Here is an 11,996-nt window from a genome sequence, read left to right as displayed (position 1 = left end):
TTCCTCCTGGAGGAGTTTTGCCGTCTAACGCTGCTGCTCTCTTCTGCCATGGCCAATTGAAGTAAACTCTCATTACACCTTCGCGCGGCGCATTTAAGGGCGAGGAGAGGGGCTCATTTGATTGGTGTGATGTGTGTAAAACCCACTCCACGCCTTCTCTCCTCCCTCTTTCCGACTTGCGCAGGTAGGAGGGACGGAGGTGGGACAGACGAGTAGCTGCGCCAGCGCCTCCTGCAGAGTTACAGAGGACCTGGAGAATGTTTTAGGATAGTAATAACATTATATAACATTATATAAGATAATATAAGATAATAACATTAAAGACAAAATGAAATTGCAATACTTTTTCAAAACTTGATGATTTTACCTTTCTGTACATTTTGTATACAAGTTCATTAAATAATTTTGCTTGTAAATGTCTATTTGCATCACGTTTATTACGGAAAACACATTATTTGATCAATTAACATTGTGCCCCTAAAGTTTCTTACTTTTTCAACTTAGGAGCACATGTGCTCCTTGGGAAAAAAGCTAGCGTCAAGCCCTGTTCTAGATATAGAATTAGTTTTCCGATGTGAATTCAACAGAACCTTATTGTGGAAAAATAATATTGTGTGTAATAATACTGTGCTGAAAATTCTGTTCAATCCTTAAAGTGGAGTCCATTGAGGAACTTGGGTTACTAATCCAAGAATAACCCATAATGAACTTAACTTGACTTTAGAGTCATTGCTTAGGCCCCGAAGTCTCTAGTTATGGGGTAGTTAAAGTCCAAATCCAGTGTTATTATCACCGTTAAAAGCTCAGCTCATACTTGTTAATACCGAGCCCTGAAATGCAGGATGTTGGCTCTGTATGAATGTATTGCCCATCAAGAGCTGGGCACCCCAAAATGCACCAGATTTCAGGAAATTACATCAAATAAGTCCAAAAATATATTTTTTTGCTATCACCCCTGTAACTAGTAATATAAAAACAACAGAAGAATGCAACACAGACTTAATTAAAAAAAAAAAAAAAAAGTTAGTCTGGAGCCCTGGTAATAACTTGCTCAATCCTATGTCCCCCGCTAAGACCGATCTGGTTGGCCTCTGCACTGGCACCATGGCTCCAACTGATGTGACCAGCAATTTCTTGAGATAGGAGAAGAGGCCTACCAGGTATTCAGGCAAACAAGGTATGATGAGGTCTGTGAAATTCCATAACCAGATGACCAAGCAAAGTCTAAAGACATTCTCCAGTGTCAGCACAAAAACAGCTCATGGAAAGAAAGCACAAGATGTGGTTCTGAAGGCAGATAGAAACCTATTCCGCCACATGATCCAAGGGCTTGAAAGCAGGAGGATGAAAATGAATGATCACCTTGCCCACCCACTGCGCCTACTGCTGTGGGCACTGGCAAATGCTAATGGGTCCATATGAAAAACAGAATACATCCCAAGCCCATTTACTTCCATTGTCGATAGGATAAGCCTTGTCAAAAAAATAAATGACAAGAACAAAACCAATTTGAGTTAAAAAAAAAAAAAAATCTTTCTTGTCTACTTTGCCATTATAAGTCCATAACACTGAGCCTGGTATCACATATAATCATATTAGACAACATCACATTACAGTGATGAAGAGGATAACAATGAAGATTAAGCTTATTCCCTCATCTCTCTCCCCACCCTTTCCTAACTTGTGTTTCCCTCTCTCCTGTCAGTCCTCTATACGTGGACACACTACTCAGTGAATGCGTAGTTTGACAGAAGATTAAAAAAAAAATACGAAAAAGATTGAACAAACACATAAGGTGACAGACAGCAGTTCTCACTCAAGACGTAAAGGTAAGAATTTCTTGCTGCTTTAGTTAGGTACCATGCAGATATTTGACATAAATTCCTCTGAGTTCTGAAGCTGCAGGTATAGTTATTCCACACTGAAATACTTATGTTAGAAATTGAGTTTTATATATATACCACTGTTAGTCATGGTCACTTTGCAACAAATTCGCATTCAGATATATATACTGTATATATTTATTCTTGTAGTGCTACTTCAACACCACATCACCTTAAATTAACCTTGATCGCCCAGAAATGTTGTTTTTTTTTTTTTTTTTCCAGAAGCAGCACATAGCCATTTATATATATATATATATATATATATATATATGTATATATATATGTATATGCTTACATCCATTTGTATATGCTTACATATCCATTGCTTTAGTCAAATCGTTTGTTCATGCATATGTTATAGTGTTTTTGCTTTAGTCATGCCATGTTTAAAACCATTTAGGGTTAAAGTCCACTTGCTAAACTGCTTTTGAGTTAATGTCACCATGCAAGAAATGTATTGCTTTGATAACATGAAGGAATTAGCCGCCTCAGACTAAAGGGTATTATCAGTTTTATGACTGACGTAGTGTCGATTAGGACCCTGTTGTCATCGACAGCTCAGCTGTATCAGCACAATAGCTTTCTGTCCGACTTTTACTGGTGTCTCCAGGGAAGAAGTGATTCTGTCACGTATTCCTTGATACTCAGAACACCAGAATACACACTGCACCTAACCGCAACATCAAAATTGCTGTTGATTTATTTATAATTAAGTGGAATCATTCATGCCACATTTTGGTTACTTTGACAGAAGAAAATTGGAGGTTATACATTTAAAGGAACCCAAATAAAGTAACTAAACTAAGTAACAAAGTAACATTCTCTCCTTTTTCCTCTAAAACTTGAGTCTGTCACAAGAGATTCATCTTCAGTTTTCAGGATCGCAAATATAAAAGAACACTTGGGGTTACAAAAAGGTAAACAGAATGACAGGCCGAGCAAGCATATTATGTCATATCACACACACGCACATACGGATGTCCTAGGCATGTGCGCACATCAGACTCCTGGTAATCTCAGCATAATCTGCTAAGTAAACTTAAGCCTGGCTCACAGTAAGTGGTCATGACAACAGTGTGTCCAATTGCATGGATCCATGCAGGGCTCAACACTAGCTTTTAAAAGTGGGTGTCAGGCTGGCAACCAATCATTAGCTTTTGGTTGCTGGAACTGAAAATGAGGTTGCCATTTTTAGTCACTTTATATTTTGAATAATTCAAATACTATGCAATTATACGTCCTCTTAATAATAAAACTTTGCCATTAAAACAATGTGTGAAAGCGGTATTACATTAACCAAACAAAATTCTTTGTAGTTTGTGTTTTATCTGACAGTTAACATGTGTTGCACATGCTTTGCAGTCTCCCAAGACTTCATAGATTTCCTTTTTGTTTATCGCTCAGGTTCATCTGGTTCTTATTCAGTTACATCAATTTGCACATTTCGTTTTTGATGTTGACAGGTTAGTCAATCTTTTCAGCCCACATTAAAACAACTTAATTTGCTTCACCATTGTCTCCAAAACCACTGCCTCTGCGCACATGAGTAAACGCACCAACACGTGAAGGGTTGTCACATGTAGGGTTGTCTTGATTCGGTTCTGACTGAAACCGCTATATTTAAATATTCCTAAAGCAACAAATATTAAAAAATGTATGTATTTGAGGCTGTATATTTTGCAGTTTGTTGTCCCTTTATATATTTTAAAAAGTGTTTGCCACTGATGGCAATCCTAGGCCAAGAATTGGTTGCCACTCTCTCAAAATGGCTGCAAGTGGCAACCTAGAAAACATTACTGTCAAGCCCTGCCTCGCACATATGCGCATACAAAATGTTGCAGATAGTTTGTTTTGGATTTGTCAAAGTGATGTCTAGTAATTTATTTCTCCTTTGGCAATATGCAGACAGTGTCATGTAAAATCCTGAGATAAGAATAGCTCTGTGTCAAACTCACAATGAAGTGAAGGACATTATTAATATCCAACACATAAGGGGTAAAAGCAGGAATCTTTTAGTCCAGCTCAACTTTTTTTTTGCCTTTATACCAAACATAAATGATCTGTATATCATGCGGTTGAGCTAAAAAGTATTTAACACCAAACATACACCTGTAGGACAAGTGCATAGGAGAATGAAATTAAGTTTTTTAAAAAGTGGTAGACTTCCACACACTACAAGCACACAGTTTACCAAAGAATAAACACTTTGGCCATAATCCATCATTCTGATTTATTTTAACCTGGCACGTAAAGAGTTGTTGTTGAGAGGGACTTGTAACATGGTTTTCAAATGACACAAAACCTCACCTGCTCTCAGTATGGGCCTGATCAGGTTATCCAAATTGTGTGTTGTCTGTATTGCAGACTACTTGCAGGATGTCTGGCTCTACCCAGGAAGAAGAGGAGTTGCCTGCCATTCACACAGGTCAGAGGCATAAATCAGAAAGATACAGTCAATGTGAATAGCTAAAATGGCAGTCTAGCCTCAGTCAGTATAGAATAGTTTTTGTGAATCATCACAACAGTTGTACCATTCTGAACAGGTGAATGTCTTGTCTCTATAAAAAGTTAAATTGAGGCATCAATCAATGTGCACTTCATGATATTACTAAATTCAAAATACTTAAGTATGTCTTTATGAAGTAATGTTAATGTTATTGTGGGTATTTCTTTGTGTCTACAGGTCCAAAAGGTGTAATTAATGACTGGCGAAGGTTTAAGTTGGACAGCGTTGATCCGACTGTCCCGCAAAGCAAGAGAGAGCTGCTTAGACAAATGTCGAGCCCCCGAGAGGATGACAAGGAGAGACTCAACAGAAAGGTGGATGGAAACTCATACCTTTGACAGATTTTATAGTCAATGAAAGGATGTCAGTAGACTCTACCACAGTTGCGCAGATATGTGCCAAAAGATACACAAAGATACAAAAAGATATATACAGACTGCAGCTGTTAAAAACAGAGCAGCCAAGAATCCACAAGCACAAGTCTCAACACAGCTAAGTTTCAAAGTCCAAGATTTATTCTGGTATTCAAGCAGGGTCAAAACCAAGAGATCAATTACAGAAGGTGGACTGAACTGACAGGGAACAGGCAGATGTCTAGACAGGTGGTATTAGGATTGCTGGAAAGCTAGCGTAATGCAAAGACAATCTTGCAAGTGACAAGTGTGGACCGGTATGTTGTACTGTACTGCAGAGGTAATCAGGGAAATGGGAAACAGGTGAGTTAAGGGACATTTACAGGAAGACAGATACTATAAAAATCAAAACATAAAGTACACACAACAACCTAACATGGCTTGGATTCTTTGGACAAAAACAAATATGTTTAAACGTAACGAAAAAGTTGTTTCCTTACCTTTAGATGAGTGTTCAAGAGTACGAAATGATCCAAGAAGATGATGAACGTTGCCTGAAACGCTACAGAAAACAGTGTATGCAGGAAATGCATGAGCGCCTGAGCTTTGGCCCCACATTTGAAGAAGTCCATGAGCTTGAGACTGGAGAAGCCTTCCTGGAAGTCATAGAGAAGGAACATAGGTTGACCCTGGTGGTTGTCCACATCTACCAACATGGTGTCAAAGGTTCGTTTTTTTTTTTATATTGTGTGTTAAAGTTTTAGCTCAATGACTCATGTTACAACTACATTAAACATGCTACACAACTCCAGAAATGTCTATATGTATTCCCATGGGATGGGTCACTAAAGTGTTGTTTTTTCTTGGTTATGCATGCATTATTTCTCCTTTGTCAGGGTGTGAACAGTTGAACTCATGTCTGGACTGTCTGGCTTCAGAGTATCCCAGCGTTAAATTTTGTCGTATTGATGCTGTGGCGACAGGCGCTGCTGAGCGCTTCTCCCCAGAGGTTAGTAAAATGTTGAAAATATAAAAAGATTTTAAAAAAAACGATGAAAATATGGACTTACCCATGTTTAAAATGACCTGTTTGAAAAAAACAAGTACTGACGGGAACAGACGAGTGGAGTCGATGTTTAACCAGCACAGAGAGCGCAGGAGAAATGCGCTGCCTGTCTGAACAGTCAAGCGCCTGCGAGTGCACTCGCAGGACTTCCGCGGCATTAACGCGCTCGGTGTGTCCAATTATAACAGCCAACTTATTGAAAAATGTCGGGTTTAAATCGGGCTCGGGCCCATAATTACAGTTAATTGGACAGGCCGGGCCGGTCCCGGACATAACGTGCACGGGCTTGGGCAGGGTCGGGCTGAATTTTTTGGGCCCGATCTAAGCTCTGAAGTGTATAAACTACACTGCAGAGTGGAGTCTCCACTAACAGAGACAAACAGTGACAGCTGATTCATATGAACAGTTTGAATGTGCATCGGCAGGTCCACATTATATGTTGTATGAAATGTTTATATTGTCATGCTGCATTTAAAAAAAAAAAAAAAAAAACACCCAGATGCTGTCTCACTGTCCCACGATGGACTAGCCTTCACCTGCCAAGTAAAATAGTGATGCGCTATGAATTTACTTCAAACATTTACACTCAGACAAACAAGCGGCTGTGTCACACACACAGAGCCAGAGAGATAGACGTGCTCCACACTGGGTTGTCAGGTAACGATACAAATAGTTACTAACTATAGCATCATATAGCTAGAGGGTATTGTAACAACAGAGTTGCGCCTTTTAAAAGCTTGGTGTTGGATGTAAACCGCTGCTGCTAATTAACTCGTGCTAACACTCTGGAGACTTCAACAATGTGTCTAACCTGTTTAAGACTGCAGGAAGTTTGTTGATCTGGTGCGGTGTTGGGGTGGCTGGAGATCAGGGCCCGTATTTATCAAGCTTCTTAGAATGACTCCTAAGAGCACTGCTAAGAGTCGACTTATGACTAAGAAAATTCTTTGCCGAAAGCTGCACTTAAAAGTTAGTTATCAAGCGTCCTACTCATACTTTTAGTGAAGTGTAGGACTGAATCTTAAGTGTCGGTCTCAGAGCTGAATCACGACAGTACTATGTGCCATAAACGGAATTTTAGGTGACGTCACTTCCAAGTCCATAGAAATGACCAATCACTGAAGGGAATCCCTTATCTAAGAATATATAAATATCTTAGAAATATCTCAGCGAATAGTTAAATTTACAATGAGAGTGTATATTTTGACAATAATCTACAAATAATACAAAACATATAATAATACATTGGCAATGAATCAAAAATAAATGTTTCCTTATCTTTCCAATTCATTAATTAGGCAACTAACTTGTGTGTGGTTAATTGAGTGGCTCTATATACTGCAGCCACAGTCCACCAAGCTGAAACCAACATGGAATCAAAAAGAAAACCAAACTGGAGAGAAGAAGAGATACTATCGGATGGATGTTGCTAGGGACGCTCGCATCTCCATCTCCTCCCTCATCGTCATCATCATCGTCTGCTGGTGGGAGTGGGACGTTGCGCACCTTACAAATGTTGTGCAGTATTGCACATGCCATAATGATACAGCACACTCTGTCTGGAGTGTGCCGTATTTCTGAATGCAGAACGTGGAATCTGTGCTTCCACTGGCCAATTCCTCTCTCCACCACACTTCTTGTGCTTTTGTGTGCCCTGTGACGAGAATAAACCCTCCTATTAAACCATATTCTATAAACTTAAACATTTTAAATTTAAAACAATTAGGCATTTCGTTGAGCTAACCTGTTATAGTTCATTTGGCCTTGTGGCATCTGATAAGGGGTAAGAAGCCAGCGGCGTAAGGGATATCCCTTATTCCCAATTAGGTGACACCCAGGTGGCACAATGTGCCTCTCCCAACAGCTGCTTCAGGCCACTTTCATTTAGGATCCTTGCGTCATGGGTGGACCCAGGCCACTTGGGTACCACATCCAAGATGTTGTAGTCTGCATCAAACACTACTTGCGTGTTGATACTGTGGTACCTCTTCCTGTTTACATAAATGCTCTCGTCAACGCTTGGAGCGATGATCCTAATATGTGTGCCATCGATTGGACCGATCACTCCAGGGAAGCCAGCTATTTGCATGAATGCAGTTTGCTTCTGTTGAATTACCGGGGTGTAGTTGGGAAGTCAGTGAAATGCATGACGAGATGAGGACCATTAAGGGCCATTATTGTTTCCATAACAATTCTGCTAATTGACGGTTGTGATGGCCCCAAATAATCAGCGTTACACTGTTGCATTTTTCTAGTGGCAAGATATCAAAGCATTGTGATGACCTTTAATTCTGCCGTGAAAGCTCTGCTGCGTGACGTTACTGATGAGATGACGTCCCTTATTAAATCTGTGACAATAATAATACCCGCTTTGTCCAAACGATACCGTTTGATCAGCTGCTCATCATCAAACAAAGCCAGGACATCCTTCCGCTCCCGGAACGTTGGCGCACGTCTCTCTCGCCTCAGTACCATCCTCTACTGGCAACTCCTAACCACTTAGGACACCTCTGGAGGTCTCTTAAATATCTGGGGGAGTAGGAGTGATTCTTAGACTTGAGAAGGTTGATAAATAGCTTTTATTCTTAAGTTTGAGAGTAGGACTAAATTTCACAAATTCTCAGCACTTAAGACTAAAATGGCACTCTAAGACGCTTGATAAATACGGCCCGATCCTAAGCGCAATCCTGTTATCTTCCTCTGGAACTGTGAAAGACGTCTACACCATAACGTGTTTTGCCCTCTCACCAGTGTGCTTCGGTTGTTGTTGTTGTTTTTTTTTTTTTTTTTTTTTTATTGTCTGTGTTTATGTCAGGTGTGTAGACGCTGCCCTTGTTAAGTAAATTAAAGCAGTATGACTTATCAGCGCTTTTTATTGGCAGTAATTTAAATTATTGAAATAAGGCACAAACACGAAAATGTCCCATTATCGGCCCATTATATATCATCATATATTATGCATCCCTAGTAGGAAAATGATGATACTAATGTTAATAGACTGGAGTAATAGAGTGCTGCAGGCATGACTGTTTTTTGTTGGCCATCCTGGAAGTTAGCAGGGCTCTGGTTCTCTAGACATAAAGCCAACAATATCCTTCTTTTGGATTTTGGATTATTGCAGAAAATAAGCTCTGTGCAAACAAAAGTATATGATACTTAAATCTTTACAAATCAACACCATTTTTATGATTGTTAAAGCGTAAATGCAATCCTCATAAGTAAAAAGCTAATGTTAGGCTATAAACAAACTACACTACAGTCACACGACTTCTACATCACCATGACAAGGCTGTAAAGCCATGTTTGCCGTGATGACCTTCAATAGTCTCATTTAAGCGTTTGTTAGACATCGCCTTTTTAAACGCACATAAAAGTTCATGAGCACGGTATTTACTGAAGTATTTTATGTTGTTGAACAAAACTTGAAAACCCACAGACTTCAAAACGAGGGAGCCAGAAGCATTAAAATGCTATCTGAAGTCCACGTTTTAGGACAAAGTCTTGCAGGACTCTATAATTGATTAAATTACAGTAATTTACTGTGGTACATGGGGTTGCAGAATAGCAGTATAATTAGCAGTGTAATTTCCATCAAATTAGTAATAAGGCTTGTAGTCACACTGCTGTTAAGAACTGAAATTATAATTGACAGAAACATTAAAAGTCAGCCAAAGTCTTTGTTTCTCAGCCACTAAAATAACATTAATTATATAGCTGGCTGCAGCCGATAAAATCTGTCACCAACAGGTTGGCATTTCAGTCAGCAAGCTGATGGTTATCGGCTAAAAATGAAAAGCCTGCTCTTGTTTTCTTTTTTGTGAAATCAAGGAGCCATTGTTCTGACACTGTTATTGTAAACAACATCATGCTAGAATAGAAAGCTTGACAGCAACACTAAATAGCTGAATCTTTGGTTGCTTAGAGGCTGCAATGGCTGCTAAAAAAATAAATTGTTGGTGTAGCATTTGTAATATATTATTGAGATTGGAGTAGCCTTGACTTGAATACCTTGTGACTGAAAAAAGTTTATATTGTAAGATGCTAATTACTATTTTAAAACCAGCATCAAATGATCAACTCCAAAAACAGCTTACAGGTAAATGTTGATTCTCATTAATATCCTTCCAGGTTCTTCCTGCCCTGCTGGTGTACAAGGCTGGTGAGTTACTGGGTAACTTTCTGGCTGTTACCCAACACTTCAATGAAGACTTCTTCGCAACGGATGTAGAGGGGTTTCTCAATGAATATGGCCTGTTACCTGAGAAGGAGTTCACAGCATGTGCTGATGATGAGGATGAGACAGGGGACGTGGAATAGTAAGACAGCGAAGGAGGAGAAGATGGTTATTGATGGAAGGGGAGAAAACAATGGATTGTAGTGGAGGAAGAGTAGGTAAAAGCAGATGACAGTAAATGGGCAAAGGAAAGGAGAAAAAAATATGGGGAAAGTGGAGGAAAACAGTGGGGACAGTGTTTCAGTCAAGACACATACACACAAGTTAAATAAGCTTATATATTGCATGTGCAGATAAACACAATAGTAAACATCCACCAGCACACACTGAATGCTGATTGTATTTAGAAGCACTTAGGTGTAAACCACATGGTGTGAGTCTGTTGAAATACCGCTTTACAGTCATTTCATTATGGTGATTATTTTTAATGCTATTATTATTATGATGATTAATATTATTATCAGTGGTAGCAATATTGGGGAAGTAGGATAGATATGATATATATGTAAATCATTAGTGTAGGAGAAGGGGTGGGACTAGATAAGTTTCAACTTCTTCCCACTCCTTTTTGAACGTGGATAACTTGTTATCATTTGTTGTTGTATTCTTTACCTTTTTTCTTTTTATTTTTAATATGTTCAAAATAAACTTCAATCAATCAAAAAAACAGTCATATCATAGCTCTCCAATAAAAGATGTCTTTACCAAAGTGCCCTCTCTGTGTGTGTCTGTGTAATATTGTAAATTGGACTTAAAAAACCTTGATGGTACACCCCAGGGCTGCATTTTGAGTACCCCCTGCTGTACCCCTGGTACACTCACGACTGAAGCTGCTTCCAACTCCAACACCATCATCAAGTTTGCTGTCGACACAGCTGCAATGGGCCTGATGACAGAATACATTGAAAAGGCCTTCATGAAAGACGTGGAGGACCTGAACCTCTGGTGTTAGGACAACAACGTACACCTGAATGTCAGTTAAATTGAGATGATAGTAGACTGGGAAGAAGCAGCAAAGGAACTACGCTCCCCTTAACATCAATGGGTCCTCAGTGGAGAGGGTGGATATCTTAAATACCTTGGGGTCCACACCACCTAGACCCTGATTTGGGTGCTGCATACTGACTCAGTGGTGACAAAGGCAAAGCAGAGTTTGTTTTACCTAAGACACCTGCAAATACTCAGGCATCTCAAATTCTGAGGAAGTTCTCCTCCTGCAGCATCAAGAGCGTCCCGACAAACTTAACTGCCTGGTACGGAAACAGCACTGAACAGGACCACAAGGCCCTGCAAAGAGTGGTTCGTTCAGCTAAATACACAATAGGTGCTGCTCTACCCAGCCTCAAGGATATTAACAGCAGGCACTGCAGAAATAAGGCCAGGAGAATCACTAAAGATCCCAACCACCTGGTTAAGTGCCTATTCCCCCCGTTGAGATAGGGAGGAGTTACACCAGTCCAGCCTTGAGGAAGAGCTCGAAGGCTCAAGAGCTGCTACCCTAACGCCACAAGGATCCTCAACCAAGACCCTGCCTAATCCTAATCCTAAACCTACCCACCATAGCCATATATTAATTATTATTACACTGTTTTGAATATACAATTGATGGAACCATATACAAATTGATGGAAATCATATTTTATGATTTCATGTGACACGATTGATTGATCTTAGGATCATACATGAATTCAAGGTTACACAGTGTGACTTACTGACATACAACTGGTTATTTTGCGGGTGAAGTATTCATTTAAGTCAATGAGCCAATCAAGGTAACTAAACCCTAAATCTATTTTTATTTGGTAAATATACACTGTTGTGTGAATGTAATATAGGTCCATCTGACCAGATCTGCCTGCCATATAACTATCTCAAAGGTAGGTAACCATTCATTGTGTGTAAATGACACTTAGCAATACATGGTCAAATCATTAAGAGTGGTTATTTTAAG

General features: G+C 39.5%; 1 protein-coding gene across 2 annotated transcripts in view; it reads left to right on the top strand.

Annotated features, from left to right (window-relative positions):
- pdca (phosducin a) overlaps nt 1-10,747 on the top strand; it is an 18,293-nt gene extending 7,546 nt beyond the window's left edge. Inside the window, exons 1-6 of one of the 2 annotated variants that reach the window (XM_050032760.1) lie at nt 1,710-1,829; nt 4,251-4,311; nt 4,570-4,706; nt 5,252-5,471; nt 5,642-5,754; nt 9,940-10,747. In XM_050032760.1, the coding sequence (XP_049888717.1) occupies nt 4,263-4,311; nt 4,570-4,706; nt 5,252-5,471; nt 5,642-5,754; nt 9,940-10,128 (708 nt within the window). In that variant the 5' untranslated portion in view covers nt 1,710-1,829; nt 4,251-4,262 and the 3' untranslated portion in view covers nt 10,129-10,747. Of the gene's footprint in view, nt 1-1,709; nt 1,830-4,250; nt 4,312-4,569; nt 4,707-5,251; nt 5,472-5,641; nt 5,755-9,939 lie in introns of those variants that run through there. The other variant, XM_050032759.1, reaches the window with a different exon arrangement.
- Nucleotides 10,748-11,996: the final 1,249 nt, after the last annotated feature.

Source organism: Epinephelus moara, chromosome 21 (genome assembly GCF_006386435.1).
Source record: "Epinephelus moara isolate mb chromosome 21, YSFRI_EMoa_1.0, whole genome shotgun sequence".
Taxonomy (NCBI): Eukaryota; Metazoa; Chordata; class Actinopteri; order Perciformes; family Serranidae; genus Epinephelus; species Epinephelus moara.
The sequence above is the reverse complement of the archived record's forward strand: the minus strand, read 5'-3'. Positions and strand labels throughout refer to the sequence as shown.